The sequence below is a fragment of the Tympanuchus pallidicinctus genome, unplaced genomic scaffold, assembly GCF_026119805.1.
Source record: "Tympanuchus pallidicinctus isolate F22 unplaced genomic scaffold, pur_lepc_1.0 scaffold1, whole genome shotgun sequence".
Classification (NCBI taxonomy): Eukaryota; Metazoa; Chordata; class Aves; order Galliformes; family Phasianidae; genus Tympanuchus; species Tympanuchus pallidicinctus.
Window position 1 is genome coordinate 34760212 of NW_026294618.1, and position 19338 is coordinate 34779549.

Consider the following 19338-nt stretch of genomic DNA (forward strand, 5'->3'; position numbering starts at 1 on the left):
ACCATACAAGAAATACCATCAAAATGCTGAAGGGACTTTGGTCAGTAACACTCTGCAAGTGACCCAGCCATCACAGAAACAGCATTTCATGAACACTACCAAACATGCAAAAATCAAGCTTATCAGCATGGTACGACCTATTTTTTTTCCTTTTTAACTAGTAATATTTGGAAAAGATCTCTGGTGTGTATGAAGGCACCAAAGTTTAAAATCACTCAAGCAGGTGCTTTTGCAGAAACGTGCTGCAGACCTCAAACAGCAAGCTGGAAACAGCTTTGCCTTCCCCATCACCCCTTCAGAAGGGAACTTGTCACTCTGTTGTTTCTCAAGCTAATGGCATCTTCCTGGAAGTCAAGAAATTAAAAAAGCCTACAACCAAACCTATGTGAAGTACAAGAAAAATACTTTAGGCTTCCCTGAACTCTGTGTTTTCACTCAAAGCATGGGGCATGCCACTGGGGAGGGACCCAGCACAATCCATACGTTTCTAGAAGCCTTCACACAGCAGGTACAGCTGACTTTCACTTACCAGAACTGAAAAGCTTAACTGACCAAGGCTAAGCTACCAAGGTATGATATGAATAATGCTAACATCGGTTGTTTGCTCAAAATTAGTAGGAAGTTTTAATTTAAACAGTGAATACACGAGGATAGCTGCCAGGACGAGTGAAACAGACTGAAGGTTCTTTAGTCCACAAATCCCTAAGAATTACATTTCAAAGTTACCTCCAGTCCAGCTTCTCAACCAAGAAGGCACAGATGAGAAATCCAGTTCTATTGAAACCATGTGTGCAATGGACACCTAGATGAAACAAGAACATAATCATTTGAAAGTATTTCCAACATTCATAGTTGAGTTTCACAAGTGAGTTTTCTAATCATTCTACTCTCATCAATAACAAGTTACCTCCCTTCCTATCAAGACAGCACAGATTACTTAATGCACAAAAGCCTAAGAACAATTTATTATATCCTTCCTGCAAATTGTCAGCATCAAGAACATAGAACACTTCAGATTATTTCAGATCAAGACCACTAACTTAATCCAACTCAAATATGGCTAATGCAGATGAGATCCAAAGTTGTTTGATTTGGATTTTGTTCTTTTTTTTTTTTAAATGACTGCACAAATGCTTACTAGGAGACAATGCAGTCAAAGTTGATAGCTGTGTTTTTAATGGATTCAACAAGCTCTACATTATTTCACACCATCAGGCATAAAAATCATACCCAGATTTTCCTGTTTCAAACTTGAATGCAGTGTCAGTCTAAAATTCTAAGTCAGATTTATAATTACCATACTAAGGCTGGGCATTAAATTTGGGGGGGAGGGGAGGAGGAGGGGGAGGAAGAAAACTATAGACCACTACAATAACTTTGAAATACTTATTACATTTTAAGAAAAACACAAATTTTTCCTCTATTTTATAGTGAAAGGAAGGGAGAGTCAAAGGCATCGAGATTCCTTTTTCCTATTCTTTTCTCCTATGTAAAGGCAACAGCACCATCTAGTGATAAACAAACCAAGCTTGAAATTTGTGCTACTAAAAGGCTATGAGGAATTCAAGCAAGACGACTCTTCCTCCCACTGCATCTTTTTTAAACAGCAAACACGGCAGTATTAAAGTTTCCACTAAAACCAAGTGCAATCATTAATTGGTCAATAATATGTTTTTTCCAGCTCTGACTACAAAACAAGGTTTTTATTAATTCACTTAGTCTCCTAAGTGTGCAGAGAAATAAGTCAACAATAATTCACTGGATGCTTATCCAGATCAAATTTCAGCATCTACCTTCTCTTCCTACAATCTACATCCACACTGCAGCAATTTCTTTATTTTAAACTGGAGATCCAAGACCAAATACCTATGAAGAGCAGCAACTTTACATAAGTACGCAGACCTCGACTGCATCAGAGCTGGTTTTATGACTCACTCCCCTTTCGCTCCAACATCCCTTTCTTAAAAAAGCAATGCAAAATCTGCTAGGAATTTCTTGGATTCACACTTTCTAACCATTAATAGCCATAAAAACCATAACTTGCATCAAATGAAATTAATTTTAGCTTCCTTATAGAATTTGTTCCCAGTAATCATTTCTCTTTTGTTTCTGGCTTAAGCAAAATCTTTGCATTTTGTTTCCTCGAAGTTGGCAGGCATGCTGCAGTCCTTCAAGTTGCAAAAATATAGCTTCCATCCTATAGTGTTCCAGTTGAATAGAAAATTTTGTTCACTTATCATCCGCATTTGAGCCTTTTTCGTATCAGGCACACAATTGCTATCAATAAGCCCTGCAGCTGTTACTTCTACCAAGAAGGTTAAGTCAATAATTTTACACACACAACAAAGATAAGTAGCATTTCAGCAATGAGACCAATGGCTTGGAAAGGAATGATTGCAGAGGGTGCAGTCCTATCACTGCTGCAGATTGCTTTCACTTCTGATAAAAACATCCTCCACTCTAAGTCCTCTGGAGCTCTTTCAAAAGAGGAAACAAAGCATTCAGACCCAGAAACAACTTTTCTGTAACTCATGGAAGGAAAATGGAAAATCCCAACGTTTCATTTATAACACAAAAACCAAAACCACAGGTTATTTAAGAGATTTATTTTTTTTTTCTGCCTCACAGAAGTGAACCAAAGGGAAGTGATCATCCCTCTGTATTCAGCATTGGTGAGGCTGCACCTCAAGTACTGTGTTCAGTTTTGGGCCCCTCACTGCAAGACAGACATTGAGGCCGTGGAGCATGTCCAGTGAAGGCAGTGAAGCTGTGAGGGCTCTGGAGCATAAGGCTTATGGATAGTGGCTGAGGGAGCTGGGATTGTTCAGTTCAGAGAAGAGGAGGCTCAGGGGTGAGCTTATTGCTCTCTAGAACTTCCCGAGGGGAGACTGTACTGAGCTGGGGGGACAGTCTCTTCTCCCATTTAACTAGCAATAGGACTAGAGGGAACAGCCTTAAGATGCATGAGGAGAGATTCAGGTTGAACATTAGGAAATACTTCTCTGAGGGGTCAGGCACTGGAACAGGCTGCCCAGAGAGGTGCTTGAGTTATCAACCCCAGAAGTGCTCAAAAAACATTTCATTGTTGTACTGAGAACCATGGTTCAATAGAGAAATATTGGTGATAGGGGGTACAGCTGCACTGGATGATCTTAGAGATCTTTTCCAACCTTGGTGATTTCACGGTTCTAAAGTCCTGAGTTTGGTGTCAAGGAAGGTTATGGAGCAGATTGTCATGAGGGAGATCACACAGCATGTGCAGGACAACTGTGGGAATCAGTCCTAGCCAGCATGGGTTCGTGAAAGGCAGGTCCTGCCAACCAACCAACCTGATCCTTCTATGGTCTAGTGACCCGTCTGCTGGACAAGGAAAAGGCTGTTGATGTAGTTTACCTAGACTTGAGCAAGGCCTTTGACACTGCCACCCACAGTATTCTCCTGCAGAAGCTGGCAGCCCGTGGCTTGGACAGGTTCACTCTTAACTGGATAAGGAACTGGCTGGAAGGCCAGGCTCAGAAAGTACTGGTGAATGGAACTAAACCAAACTGGTGACCGGTCAAAAGTAGTGTTCCACAGGGGTCTGTGATGGGGCCTGTCCTCTTCAGTATCTTTGCTGATGACCTGGATGAGGGCATTGAGTGCACCCTCAGTAAGTTTGCAGATGACACCAAGTTGGCTGGAAGTGTCGGTCTGCCGGGGGGTAGCGAGGCCCTAGAGGGAACCTGGACAGGCTGGATGGCTGGGCTGAAGCCAATGGGGTGAGGTTCAACAAGGCCAAATGCCGGGTCCTGCACTTTGGCCACAACAACCCCAGGCAATGCTACAGGCTTGGGGCAGAGTGGCTGGAGGACTGCGTAGAGGAAATGGACCTGGGGGTATCGATTGATGCTCAGCTGAACGTGAGCCAGCAGTGTGCCCAGGTGGCCAAGAAGGCCAATGGCATCCTGGCTTGCATCAGAAACAGTGCTGCCAGCAGGAACAGGGAAGGCATTGTCCCCCTGTACTCAGCTCTGGTGAGGCCGCACCTCGAGTGCTGTGTCCAGTTTTGGGCCCCTCACTGCGAGAAAGACACTGAGGCCCTGGAACGTGTTCAGAGGAGGGCAACAAAGCTGGTGAGGGGTCTGGAGCACAGGGCTTATGAGGAGCGGCTGAAGGAGCTGGGAATGTTCAGCCTGGAGGAGGCTCAGGGGAGACCTTATTGCTCTCCATAACTACCTGAAGGGAGGCTGTAGGGAGCTGGGGGTCAGCCTCTTCTCTCATGTAACTGGTGGTAGAACTAGAGGGAATGGCTTCAAGCTGCTCCAGGGAAGATTTAGGCTGGACATCAGGAAATACTACTTTTCTGAAAGAGTGGTCAGGCACTGGAATGGGCTGCCCAGGGAGGTGGTGGAGTCCCCGATCCTGGAGGTGTGCAAGGAACGTTTGGACGTTGTGTTGAGGGATATGGTTTAGTGAGAACTATTGGTGATAAGTAGATGGCTGGACTGGGTGATCCTGTGAGTCTCTTCCAACCCTGGTGATTTTATGATTCAGAGTCAAGACACGGTCCTTTCAATAATAGAACATTCCAAAACTCATGCAAGTCAGAAAGTAAACGGCTCAACACTAAAAATGGTGTTTTAGAAGTAAAATGGGTTTGCTACTTAATACATGTCACAATACTACCCCTATTTCTTAGAAATCCCTATTTCTGAAATATTGTCTGATGGCTGATCCCACTTACTCTCAGTTTTTGTATCAGATACTTCTGCTTGTTCAAGGAAAAAAAATACAAGTCTTTATACAATTGAAATTTCTTTCTATGTGAAACAAAGAAAGCATCTAAAACTAAATTGTGTGAAAAAGTTAATTACATGCCCAAGTGTATCTCTCAGGCATTAACAAAATAAGATTCTCAATGGTATCCAGTGACAAGAAGAAACAGGCACAAACTGAAATACAAGAAATGCTGTTTAAACACCAGGAAAAAGCACTTTTCACTGTAGAAGTCCAACGCTTGATTAAGTTGCAGAAGATGTTGTGGAGTTCCTATCCTTGGAGGATGTCAAAAGTGGGCACCACCCTAAGCAACCTGCTGCAGCTGACTGCTCTGCAGAGGGGTGATAAGCTAGATGATTTCCAGAGGTCCCTTTCAACTTCTTCTGTTCTAAGACTCTATACAAATCCTAAACCGTGTGAACATACAAGCTTAGTTTACCAAGCTCTTATCAATGGCACCTATGCAAACAACTGTTCTAAGTACTAAGTCAGACAGATATTCCTATTCAGCAAAGGCATAGAATTATCATCAAACATGCCCAGTGACAAAATTCCTCCTGCCTCTGGAAACTCAGCTGCACAGTAATTTCTCATCTCTGACAGTCTGCAGACAGAGTTAAGCATAGAAGTGCTTAACAGAAACCAGAATAAAACAGTCTTAACTAAAACTGAAAGCCAATCTTTTTTTTTTTTTTTTTTTTGCTCTCAGGAAAAAAGTCTTATGAATATTCAAATATTTACTATCAGACACTACATCACTGAAGAAAAACTTAGCCAAATATCTACTACCAATTTCTACCAATTAATCAGCTGCTTTGTGAAATCTGCTGAAGAGTCTCTGATCAGTCAGCTACTGAAAATATTGAAAAGGACAGCAAGTAAGCCACTTGCTTTGACCACTGAGTGTCAAAACAACACTTAGGCAATGCATGTTCTTCTTTTCTATCAGCAGAAGCTTCAAAAATATAACGCAGACAGCTTGCAGACAGTTCTTGTACATTTCTTCTGCATAAAGTAAACAGCTGTATTCAAATTGATGCATACAGAAGCATACAGGTTTCTATAAAAACAAAATGCTACTCGAGTTAAAAAAAAAAATCTATACATGCATAAACACTGTTCTGCAGAAATTCTTTTGACACTGTCAAGAATAACAGACTATATAGGAAAAAAATATATTAACAGCAAAAACTAATGAAAATAGATCAGACATACCTATGAGTTCTGTGGGATTCTTTTCACTGAAATGTTCACATACACGGATAAATGTTTCTGTATTCTCAGGCGTAGGGCACTCGCCATGTCTGATTAAAAAAAAAAGATAGGAATCAGTGGCAGGAGAAGAAAAAAATCGAAGTGAAAAAACAGCAATTACTTCAGAGTGATCTTTCAAGTTAAACAACTAAAGAGAATACAGACCACTTACCCCTTACACTGAAGCTTTATATATTTAATCCCCTCTTTCTGTATATCGTTCCTATCATAGAATCTATTGGTGTTGGTCAAGTCTACCAGCAAACCCATTTTAACCTGAAAAATAAACATAATTATATATTCAGTTCAAGTATTTGTACATAAATATTTCATTTGTTAATAACAACCAAATTTAAAGTGATAGCAAGCCACTGCTGCAAGTTTGAAATCTTTCAAATACTGTGTTGAGAAAACATCCATATGAGCTTCATTCTACTACCGCTCTACTACCTGTTCTTCAGGAAAGCTTGTGCCTGAATCAGCTTCAGTCACCAATTCAAAAACCTCAGTTTGTTTCTTACAACATTTCTAAGTAAGAAAAATTTGCTAATAGCAAAAAATATCTGCTAAAGAACTACATAAACATGTTAAAAGACATAACTTTATTACCTAAAGTCACATCAACTTTACATAAAATAACAGTGAGAGCACAATAAGAAAAATTACCTACTGAAACTTATAAGTATCCACTCATAAGAAAAAAACCTTCACCTCAGTTTCCCTACTTAGTAGAGTGCAAAACAAATGAACACATTTTCAAGTTTAAAATAAAAATTCCCTTTATTTCCTAGAAATTTTCTATTCAGAGGTGAAACATGAAACAGTTTGAAATCTTGCAAGGTGCTGCAGGTGATTGAGCTGGCAGTTCTAACCACACAGATGTTAAGTGTACCTGAATTAAGGTTGCTTTACCCATTATCCTAACGTGTCCTTTGAGCTCTATGGAAGTTACCATTTCAAAACTCAAGACAGAAAACAGGAGTTCCTCTGGGTGACACCTTACACACAGCTCACCAGCAACATGCATTCTACTGACACCCCATTTAAGTTAACAAGGGAAATGAAACCCTTCAAATTTCATTAAAATTTTGTAACAGTGGTGGAAAACATTTCACTCCAAGCTCTGGGGAAACACATTCCTTTAGGTCACAGATACAGGGAACTGCAGAAAAACAGAACAGGAAAACGAAGTTGCATGGCAACCTGTTGACTCGATGCTAGCCTTCTTCATTCTGTAGAATTTCATCCTTGGTTCAGCAAAACTTCTTCGAACCATAAACCTCCCTTATGACTACACAAAAACAGCCCACTGATATACCTGTTTGCTGAAAGCATTCCTGGCTTCCTATTTGCAGAACATCATGCTTTCACTTAGGATCCTCACCATGAAATCAGACGCCTATTTAAAGAATGTTTACAAGGAGATTTAACAAAATCCTCATTCTATTGTCTTTTTGAAAAGACATCAATAGTGCACTTAAAAGTACATTACCACTGCAGCATGTTACATGTGCAAAAACATAAAACAACAGCACATCTTCAATATACTTAAAACTCCAGCACATATTCTTAACACAATTTTGATCAGTTTTATTTACCTTGCAGTCAGACTGGCAATAGTTTAGAAATGCAGTAGGAAAAATTACAACTTAAAACACTGCTTCCAGACAATTCACAGAAAATAAATTCCCATCAACTAGAATACAGTTCAGACACAGCAGTTTTGCACAGATAAATTAATCTGTAGACTCCAAAGGCAAATTTCCAATTATCTACAGAGCTTGTCATGCTGACATTCAAAGTTCTTGTGATACACTTTCATATTTTTATTTATCAGATATTAAAAAGTGTCATAACGTTGTGTCAGCAGCACTAAGTACTCCAATATCCAAATTGGTTCTAAATTTCTCCTCTCCTTCGTGGTTTACCAGCACTGTATATTTTGTGCTGAATGGTTTACTGTGAGCATACTGCAAAAAAATACAAGCACTTTGATAGCAACCCACCTGAAAACAATGTCACATCATCTGAAATCTCAAATATTTTGTGTCAGCTGAGCTGCTAAACATACAGACAGACAGCAGCATATTACTTGGTGATCAATGTTGCAGGGAGCACACAAAAGGCAATAAATTACTTTCCCTCTACTTTCAACAACATTTAGCAAACATCTCAAGGATTACTTAATTCACAAGTGAGGCCACACAAAATTCCCTGGTGCTACACTGTACGTCCCTAACCCTGACCTAAGCCAATTAAAAACAACTGTTCAGATTCTCACATCAGTATCTTTAGGTGCACATACTGGACAGCAAACTAAGAAAAATAAAGGTAAAATGGTGAAAGATGCAGGAGTCATAGAATCACCAAGGTCAGAAAAGACCTCCCAAACCACCCAGCCCAATCAGCCACCAACCTCCAATATTCCCCTCCGAACCACGTCCCTCAGTGCAACACCTAAACGTTACCTGAACACCTCCAGAGATGGCGCCTCCGCCATCCCCCTGGACAGCTCGTTCCAGTGCCTGACCACTCTTTTAGAGAAGAAATATTTCCTAATATCCGATCCGAATCACCTCTGGCACAACTCAAGGCCATTCCCTCTCATCTTGTCACTAGTTACACAGGAGAAAGAAGAAGCGGGCCTCCACTTTGCCACAACCTCCCTTCAGGAAGGTGCAGAGAGCAATAAGGTCACCCCTGAGCCTCCTCTTCTCCAGGCTAATCCCAGTTCCCTCAGCTGCTTCCCATAATACTTGTGCTCCAGACTCCTCACAGCTTTGTTGCCCTCCTCTGAACACGTTCCAGGGCCTCAGTGTCTTTCTCGCAGTGAGGTTCCCAAAACTGGACACAGCACTCGAGGTGCGGCCTCACCAGAGCTGAGTACAGGGGGACAATGCCTTCCCTGTTCCTGCTGGCAGCACTGTTTCTGATGCAGGCCAGGATGCCATTGGCCCTCTTGGCCACCTGGGCACACTGCTGGCTCATGTTCAGCCGAGCATCAATCAATACCCCCAGGTCCATTTCCTCTATGCAGTCCTCCAGCCACACCGCCCCAAGCCTGTAGCATTGCCTGGGGTTGTTGTGGCTGAAGTGCAGGACCCGGCATTTGGCCTTGTTGAACCTCACCCCATTGGCTTCAGCCCAGCTCTCCAGCCTGTCCAAATCCTTCTGTATGGCCTCGCTACCCCCAGGCCAATCCACACTTCCAGCCAACTTGGTGTCATCTGCAAATTTACTGAGGGTGCACTCAATGCCGTCATCCAGGTCATCAGTAAAGGTACTGGACAGGACAGAACCCACACAGAATTTTCTAATAGCATGACCTGACCAAAAAAAAAAAAAAAAAAAAAAAAAAAGCACAATAACCTTCCTCCACGTCCTGCATCCTATCAATAATGTGGTTAGAGTAGGCAAAAAGACTGATACAAGAACCAGCTGTACGTTCCCTCAAGAGCTCTACACTACAAAGCAACAGAAGTGGCCCCACAACAACCTTCCTCCTTGGATTCTGCACAGCTCAGTTGGATTAATTGTTCTCTTATTTAAAATATGAGGCTAGGTACAGTGTTTCCAAGATATCCTCAGCTAAGGAGAAAAAATTTTTGAAATAAGATAAAGATTTAATGAAAATGATTTTAAAGCAGAGAATTTTTCATCCAGTTGCAGCATGGTAAGAAAGATATCCCAAAATGAGAATTAGTACTGAAGAAGATGCTGCATCATCCAGAAGGCTCAACAGAAGGAAAAAGAGTTGGTAGGAAAACGAGCCGTTTAATAAAAGCTAGAAGTTAAAGTGTAACACCATTTCATATCACAAGTTAATAGAGAGCTAAAATAAGTGCAGTTAATTTGTAAAGTACAGATTAACATTCTCCCCTTTCAAAGTAGGGGATACAATTCCACTTTAGTACTGAAAACTCAAAGCCAAATCCCAACTCCACTATTCTCAAATAGCAGCAGCTTCAAAGGCTCGCACCAGAAGCTTCCAAACTTCCCCAAACCTCTCCTGCAGTGAAGAGTTACCACTGAGATGCAGAAAAGCACAAAAATTAATTTCATATCAAAACATTTAAGTTCAAAGAATACTTGCACATTTTTCCTTTAACTTTTAGAGATTACTCTTCTGAACATGTTCATTTATAGATTCCAGTCTCCTGATTGATACAGAGGATGAGGAGAACACTACAACATAATTCAGACCTAAATTACCAGTAATCATCTGGAGATATTGCATTTAATTTCAGCAGGAGGATGAAATACAGCAAAGTATTTAAGAGGAAACTCAGAACTATAGAACTTCTGTCCAGCTGATGCTTTATAGTTATTACAAATCATTCACACGTAAATGAAAATCCTGTGAAGTGACTGTTTCTCACCCAGTTCATGGAGCAGCACATCATACAGGTATCTGGTATAACTCAGCCACAGCTATGAAGCATGTATGGCATGTACATATACATAAGTGTATGTGTGGCATATAGAGCATAAGGCCTGAAATCAAAGCATCCAGTTACAATATTCCAAAATCCACTCAAGGAAACATTGGTACCACAGAAACTGAAGCAATTCAGTCACCAAGCTGAGGTTGGATTGCGCCTGCGTATGGTCTGATCAATCACAATTCCTACATATAGGAAATATTCTGATACCTGTATGCTCATCACACCTGCTTTGCTTGCTCCCAAACACTGACATCACAGAAACTACCACAGTCATTCTGTCAGCCATGCTCTCATAGGTTTGCTCCTGGAAAATTCTTAGCAGAAGCTGATTTTTGAAGAACTACCAAACTAAACTAGTAACCCATTAGAAAAAAAACTGCATTTCCATCCAACATTTTACATAAATCTCATTTTTCAGTCTACCACACCCTACCATCACTAAATGACATGGCTTTGAAAGAGACTAGATTGTTGAGCAACTTCTCACTAAGGCACGTATATTTTTCCTCACAAGAACTGTTGCAACACTAAAATTTTATTGCATTGCAACACAATGAAACTGGTTTTTTCTTTTTTCTCTTTTTTTTTTTTTTCTCACAATTGTAAAAGATGACTGAAGAGATGAAATAAAGCTGATCTGTAGTTTGAAATTGTCCCCTCCACATACAATAAAACTACAATCTTCATACCATCTCCACTCAGCCATACTTTGGCTGGTGAGTCCATGATTTCCTGTACTTACAAAAGCCTTCTTCCTCTCACTGTTCCTCATTCCAGCTATCTCACACATAAAACACCTTATGCATTCACTCTTTTGTTGCTATGCAAATAAATAGGCTCCTCTAGATTCCCTTTATATGACCCCAGAAGTCTCTCATCAAACATCATCATCCTCAGGAGGGTGAAAACACACCACAATACATTGAATTCTCTTTGGTTCCCAGACATCTTTCTTGCATTTTCCATTTGAGGAAAGCAGTTTAAAAATCAGTGATTAATTGATCTGTGAAACCAACAACGTGGCTAAGAACTGATAACCAGTTTTCCTAAAAGGAATACTGTGGCTTGAATTTATTAACTGTACAATAGTTCTTGTAAGTCCTAGCTTTTCATAGCAGAAATAAAATTAACTTTTATGAAGCATAAATATTACTAATTTACCTATTCAAGAAAAATTATTAACAGTGTCACCAATTGCTTGTGCAATTTTTTTATTTTTATTTTTTTTTAATGAGAACATTAAGTTACTGCTTCAGTACTGGCACTTGTTTAAAAAAAAAAAAAAAAAAAAAAAAAAAAAAAAAAAAAAAACAGAAGAAAGGAATTGCTGTCCCTTATTAAAAGAATGTCTAACACTGAGGTTTTCAGCAACCAGCTCTAAGAGAGAAAAGGAAAATACAGAGGAAGCTTGTTAAGGAAAGTTCCATCTTATCTTAAATGCTCAACCTGTACCTTCAAGTATGTGTTAACAGAAGTAACTAATCATGACCAAAACCCTGATGAAGTTTCTGATGAAACTTCTTTTTTAAGTGATAAATCAGTAGCAAGCAACAACTCAAATTCTAAGAAAGTCTTTTAGGTTCTCAACAACTTTAAAACACTTGCACAATTTTATATTACTTTAAACCACGAATAGGCTAACTTTTAGAAAATTTCTAAGCATGCCCATTAAAGCTGATGGGAGTATCACAGAATCACAGAATTGTAAGGGTTGGAAGGGACCTCCAGAGATCATCGAGTCCAACCCCCTGCCAAAGCAGGTTCTCTACAGCAGGTCACACAGGTAGGCATCCAGGCATCCAGTAAAACACCACATTATGTAAAAGAGGAGCCCAAGTAGAACGTAGTTGTATAGATTATAGCACTGAAGTGAGGTAAACCCTACCACTTTCAGCACATATGCTTCAGTTTGCCCACTAACAGCTCTATCACTGCTGCATCGAGTAGCCCACCACCATACCGCAGCTCAAATAAGATCCATAAAATAGAGGTTCTCGTATTTTAGCCACATGACTCTTCTGGTGCTTAAGCTATGATATTGCTACACTAGTTCTGAACCTGTTTAACTTAGATCAACAGCAAAAATTAATTTAAAAAAAAAAAAAAAAAAAAAAAAGAAATTCTACCATTAGTTTTACAAACAACACAATCGAAATAAGCGGTGCCCATCTTCTATATAATAGTCCAATAAACAGATTAAAAGAATTAGGTTGTGTGCCTTTCTCTGTCTGGGAGGTTCAAAACCTCCTCTGCTACATCTCTGAATGCACCCAACCCTACACAGACCTCTGCACAGCACAGAAGGCTGGAAAGGCCTTCTCTCGTCAGAACCGTGCAGTAGTGCACAGTTACATCCTGGCTGAACGAGACAGACTGAAATGGGGTAAACAGAGACAATGAACAGTTCTGTGAAATATACCTATCACCTTTAAATACTTTCATTCCTATAAGTGAAAATGCAGCTTAGCATAGCTGTATAAGGATCAGCTGTAAAACTACAAACTCAAAGGACCTGAACTTTGATAACAGCAACTTAGTAGGTTGTGACAGTACTAACAAAAATGTGAGGTTCTTGATGGTAACACAGTGAATAAGCTGGAGAATTCTGAACAAGTCTTGCCAATAATCAAGTATTTTAGAAACAAAGGAATCACAGAAAAAAAATGAAAATGTAAATAAAATATATACATAGCATAACGCTATAATGCAATTGAAAGCACAGCAATAGCAGCAAAAGCCAAAGGCTTCAGCAAACGAGGATATGCTCAGTGCAGCAGCCACAGACACAGAAACAAAGGAGAAAAAGCTGCTTACCCTTGGAAGGCCTCAGGTAGGCAGGGCTCTCCAACGAGATACCCTTGCCTCCCCTGCCAACCCTTCAATGAGGTCTGGGAAGGGGCGGATCCTGCCTCCACCCCTCCTGATCACTCAGGTGCATTGTTTGCACCTGAGCTCCCTTGGGTTGGCCCTGCCTTCCCACCAGGTGCTCAATCACTGATTCAAGCTGTGATTTAGCATTTCTGCTACACATATATATTAAAGTTTTCTGTACCAGCGTCCCCAAAAAAAGCCATCAACAACATTTTTCTTAAATCTGAAAAGCAGTATTTGAATAAGTGTTAGTAACAAAAGTAACATTTCAATAATTAGAAAATTTAACTTTACCTTGAGACTCTTCAAATAGTTGGACAACATGCTTGGGTGAAAACGATTTTCTTCAGCAACCTGATCATCGTATCTTGGTCCTAACATTGTCTTCAAAGGTAAAAACTTCCCTATGAAACACAAATTTGGCAGTATTGTATGCATACTGATGTATACGTGCACTTGCAACTTAGTGATTTCAAAGCAATACACCAAGCAGTTTTATAGGTTCTTCTACAAAGATAAGTAACTGCAGGTAAAGTATCAACAACAAGTAACTGGAAACTCTTCTTAGCTCTGAGTTTGCAGAATGCCCCACATATAAGTCAAGAGGGAAACAGACCAGATCATCAAGAAGCAGTACTCACCATGTTTCAGCTACTTTTTAGCGTGGGCCAGGCCGCAGAGCTACAGCACACAACATTTACATTCAGTACAGTAGAAAACACAAAAAGCCAATCTGAAAGGTCAATTTGCCACCCAACATGCCTGGCCCAGAGGAGCTGTTGGGGCCCTGAGGAGGAATGCAGTCGTCCCTCCAAAGCACAAGGTCTATGTGCAGCTCAGACATGTTTGTGACAGAACTGTGACAAAAACTTGAGGGGAATTAGCTCTTAGTCCATCAGTCACTAAGAACCCAAAGTTTTTCAGTATTGCTTTTATCTTTCCATCCATCCTACCTATCACAGAACACCTGAAATAACCTGCTGGGATGCCTGGTGCTTCCTGCCCAGCTCCAGAGAGCTGCAGACAGACCCCTTCCCCAAACAAAAGTACGTAGAATGAAAACAGTGATAGAGTCATTGCATTCAGACGGAAATCAGCTTCTGGGACAGAAGTTCATTAATCTTCATAAAATTGTAAAAATGCATACCAATCTCACTAAAAGACCATGCAAGTGATTGCTGAGAGCATTCCTACCGTTCTCTGTAGCCTCAAATTCTAACAAAACATCCTGCGTAGTTTCAAATAAGCATTTAACTTTTAGGAAAGAGCCACTGAAAAAAAAGCAAAAATGGAGAGGAAACTGAGAGAAGCTTTGTGTGATTTGCTGGTCAGAATTGTGCAAGAACTGGCAACGTGAGGCGTATCCTCACTGTTAACTTGTCTGAGAAAAGTCATTCAGTCACACAGTGAGCATAATACACCTCACATGGCATTAAGTTCCTAGCCACTTCAACTCACTTGGCTGCCAGAAACACTCTTCACATTAACCTACTTCCTTCTGCCTTTCCATTCCATCCCTCTTAGCCACAGTGTGAGGGTTGGCTGCCCTCCTTCATTTCCTCATGGTTTGACCTACCTGCCTTAATTCTGTCAGTTTGTTGCGTCTCCTGTCACTTTCAGCATTCCTATTCAGCTTCTCACACTGTTAACCCTTCCTTGCACATTAATTCATAGCTTATACTGTTCAGACTGACTCTCCAAATCCTGACTGTGGATGATCTTAATGCAGAAATCTTTGCTGTGAATCCAACAAAACATCAAGCATGCTTGGAACTGTTCTAATTCACTTCACTACTCCTCACTGCCATCCAAACACACACATTCACTCTGTGGAAATGCTGAGTATTTTAACAGGCTCCATTTAATACTAGTTGGGAACATACCGAAACCCTGATCCTTGGAACCATTTAGGTACCCAACTTCTACAAACTGAAGTTTGCCATCACCGTGCAGTAACAGAACTTGCATGGCAGCAATCAAGTTGTCTGCCAGCATTAGAAGACAGCAGGGAATTCAAGTAAGTGCATTCCAAGTCAGGGAAATTTTCCAATCAGGATATGAAAGCAATGGCTTTAGAAGTTTAGGGTTGTTTGTGTTTTTGTTTTTGTTTTTAAACAGATGTTTTTAATAATATCTGACAACTCTGCATGCAATGTGCAAGACTAGAAGAAGATTAACTAATATGAACCAACAGCAGACTGAAGGACATTGCTGAAACACTTCTCATGCCTTTTTCTCAGTATCTTGCTAAGATTCTCCATAGCAAAAACAAATAGATGTGATTTCAGGGAGTTATAAAGGGTAGGTACTTGCAGAGACAGAAATGCCAAGGCAGCAAGGCTGAAGCAATCTGGTAACTTCAGTTCCAAGCGTTCAGAGAAAGCTCTTTTTGTTAAACGTGTCACTGAGCTGCTACCACAATGCAAGACAACATGAAAACACTGCATAAAACCAGTGGCAGCACACTACAACTTAAGGAATGACAGTCCTGTTAGCCTGAATGAACTCAGCCTCACAAAGAGCTCCAGACTTCCCTGGTTCTTGTATTTGAGGTCACTTAGAAATGCTACTAACATAAGAGGGACACAACCAAACACGTGATGCATATTAGCTCACAGAAACCGCGCAAACCTTGCTGAGTGACAGTATTACTGACACACTATTAGAAGGGAATGAAGCCACGCACAGAAGCACACAAATTTGTTTGAAAAGCTGATCCAAAATGGAATATAAAGCATCTGGGAGACAGCAGCAACAGCAGGGAAGTCTCAACATTACATCTCACTAAAATAGTTAGATGGTTTGAATGCAGAAAAACAAATAAAAAGGCAAGACTGATGTTTCATCATGATTTCTGGTAATTGTACACATGTACAAAATCCCTAAAAATTAAGTGAACTGACACAATAAAGCATTGTGATAATGCAGCCAAAGAAAAGAACCAAGCACTTTCTTCTTTTTTTTTATGCACTATCTTCTTGTGTCTGAGCACACAGAGCAAAACAGCCACCTTGCAGTTCCTGAACAAGCACAGACCATGCATTCAGTGCTCAGTGCTCAGCAGATGACAAGCTGATGAACTACATTCGTGCTTACTCTGTTCATTTTTTTTAGCAGCCCTGGCTTAAAAAAAAAAAATTAACGATTTCCAGAGATTAAGAACTTGCTGAGAAAAAAAAAAAAAAAACAAAGAATAAAAATTAATGGGGCTATTTTTGTTATGGCTAAAGGCTGACAACTTACGCTATCAAATTTCTAATGATACAAAGCAAAATATTTGGCACTGATCAGAAAAGAGATAAGGGAGATAAGCAGTATGATAATACTGCTTAATTAAGTTAAGCTCATGGAAGTACAAAGAACTTTGAGGGAAAACAGTAACCCACATGATGAGTAGCTGATACGATGCACTGAAACGCACACTGCTGGGAAAACTGAGGCTCCTGAGATGTCTGAGGAAGCTCTAAATAAGTTTGTAAGAAACCGTCCACGTCTGCAGCCCCACAACCAACGGCAGGCACAGAAGTGTAAGGAGATGAGGAAGAAATGTGGCACAGAGAAGGCAGGCACCTAACTACTGCCCAGCTCACACAGAGCAGCGAACATCATGATGCAGACAAGTACCTCGAAATTATCACAGATAGGGAGATAGATGAGTGAAAACTGGAAGGTATTGTGGGAAAAAAATAAGGGTTTTCTGATTGCTTACCTGTTAAAGGTAGCAAGCGTGAGCAAACAGCTTGTTTGCTCTATTTCATGCTAGGGGGGCATTCATCTCAAAGCACTGTGGCAGTGAGTTCCCAAACCCGAAAGCGTTTCCGTGACACCCACCCCGCGCCCCACGGGTGCGCAGAAATCGGACCGGCACTGCCGGCAGCGCCTCGGGTCGCACGCGGAGCTGCGGCCGTGCGCGGCGCCCAGCTCGGGAGCGCTGCCCGGGAGGAGACGGGAGGCACGCGGGCCCCGCCGGACCCGGGACGGGCCGTCGGCGCCCCGAGCCGCCCCGTTCCCTCCAGCCGTGACGCGAGGCAGAAGTTCCAGCCCCGAACTTCGTCGAGGAGAGGAAGCGCAGCGCTGAGTGCTCCGGGAGGCCCGGCAGGGAGCGAGCGTCACCGGGCCCCGCTGCTCCCTTCTCCGCCGACGCCGGGTCTCCGTCCGGGACTCCGCGCGGCCCACGCGCTGCCGCGGTCCCGGGACAAAGCACCCGGCGGAGCCGGAGAACGGAGGGCGGGTGGGCCGGGGGGGAACGGAAGGGACCGGGCACGGCGGGGGCCGCCGCCGCCACGAAGCCGCGCCGGGGCCGGGCCGGGCGCTCACCTGCCACGGGCTGTCCCCTCCTGGGGCAGTGGAGCCAGCGCGGCGGGATCTTGTTGTAAGACATGGCCGGGCCCGGGGCGAGGGCGGAGGGGGAGGGAGGGAGGAAGGGGCAAGCGGGAGCGGCCCCTCGGCGCTCAGAGGCGCCCGCGGCCCCGGGCCCGCGGCGCCTTCATTCAGACCCAGCTCCGCCTCGGCCGCCGGCCCGCAGTGCTCCGCGGCCGCTTCCGCTTCCGGGTGCGCGCTGCCGGCACCGCCATGCCGGGTCCGCCGGGTGCTGGGGAGCTGGGGCGGCCCGAATGTGGCCCGAGGCGGGTAATGACGGCCAGTCCGCGGCAGCCGTGAGACTGAGGGGGTGTGAAGTGCGCTCCTCCCCAAGCCGTCTCGTGGTCCTGCGGTTCTACGGACGCCTCGTCTCTTATTTTCCCCAGCTGCTCGGAGCAGCGCCATAGAACGCGGCGCTCCGGGCGCGGGTCTGGCAGCAGCCGACCGCCAGGGGGAGCCAGAGGCTGCCGAACAGAAAGTGAAACCGCGGCGCAGGCAGCGGGGTCCCGGCTGGCGCCTGCAGGCGGGGAGGGGCGCGGGCGGCGTGAGGGGCGTCCGTGGGCTGCTCCGAAAGTAATGCCTCCCGTTTATTTCCACAGAGATTGCAACAGCTACGAAGAGCATAATAATACTGTTCGATAGACCAAATTCGCAGCTACAAAACAGTTTTTCAACATAGTCACCGCAGTTTTGCAAGCAATGAACAAGATTCTGCATGCTGTGCTCGTAAACAACTGCACCAGCAGAGATGGCCCTGTGTCACTGCTGTCACTGCTGAAACGCGGCACACACTGCCTCACTGCGCTCACACCCAGCCTTTGGTCTCCATAATCGTTCAGCAAGCGTCACCCAGGTTTTAAAAGTGAACATGCTGTAAACATGACATTAAGAGATGGTACATAAAAAAAGGAATATGGAAACAGAGAATAAAGCTTTTTGCTCTTATCAGTGTTCAGTGTATTCCATTGGGAATTTTACATGGAAAAAATTGAAGCGCGCAGTATTGTCTAGCAAAGAGTATTCACGCTTTGGAGAATCATAGAATTGCTCAGGTTGGAAAAGACCTTAAAGATCATGGAATCCACCCACAACCTAACCACACTACCCTAACTCTAACAACCCTCAGCTAAATCATGTCCCTGAGCACCACATCCAAACGGTTTTTAAGCACATCCAGGGATGGGGAACCAACCACCTCCCTGGGGAGCCTTAATAAGCCTTTCTGTAAAGAAGTGTTTCCTGATATCCAACTTAAACTTACCCTGGTGCAACTTGAGGCCATTTTCCTGCATTCTGTCACCTGTCACCACTGTGAATAGATCAACCCCACTGTCGCTGTAAGCACCTTTCAGATATTTGAAGAGAACGATAAGGTCTCCCCTCACCCTCCTTTTCCCCAGACTAAACAGCCACAGTACCTTCAGTCACTCCTCTGCACTGCCAGTCTACTGCACTGACCCCTCCCAGAAACAGCCCACATGTCAAGTGCTTCCTCTTACATTGCTGTGGTTCTGCCTGTGTTGCTTTCAGGTCTGGAACAGTTGGCAACTTACACCTCATGGATGGACCTATCTGCATGTTCTGCATATGTAGTTCACGCTGAGCTTTGCCATGTTAGACACTCCAAACGAATCTACAGGCGTAGGATGGC

At 42.8% G+C, this 19338-nt stretch overlaps 1 protein-coding gene and 1 long non-coding RNA gene across 4 annotated transcripts in view; one reads left to right on the forward strand and one right to left on the reverse strand.

Moving 5' to 3' along the window:
• RNGTT (RNA guanylyltransferase and 5'-phosphatase) overlaps positions 1-17839 on the reverse strand; it is a 186301-nt gene extending 168462 nt beyond the window's left edge. For 2 of the 3 annotated variants that reach the window (XM_052678333.1, XM_052678325.1), the window contains exons 1-5: positions 17646-17839; positions 13623-13732; positions 6185-6288; positions 5974-6062; positions 727-802 (exon numbers count right to left, since the gene is read on the reverse strand). In XM_052678333.1, coding sequence (XP_052534293.1) covers positions 727-802; positions 5974-6062; positions 6185-6288; positions 13623-13732; positions 17646-17709 — 443 coding nt within the window. In that variant the 5' untranslated portion in view covers positions 17710-17839. Of the gene's footprint in view, positions 1-726; positions 803-5973; positions 6063-6184; positions 6289-13271; positions 13291-13622; positions 13733-17645 lie in introns of those variants that run through there. The other variant, XM_052678343.1, reaches the window with a different exon arrangement.
• Positions 17592-18632, forward strand: LOC128078308 (uncharacterized). Its single transcript, XR_008205571.1, has 2 exons — positions 17592-17700; positions 18287-18632. It is a non-coding gene; the product is annotated as an uncharacterized LOC128078308 (long non-coding RNA).
• The last annotated feature ends 706 nt before the right edge of the window (positions 18633-19338 follow it).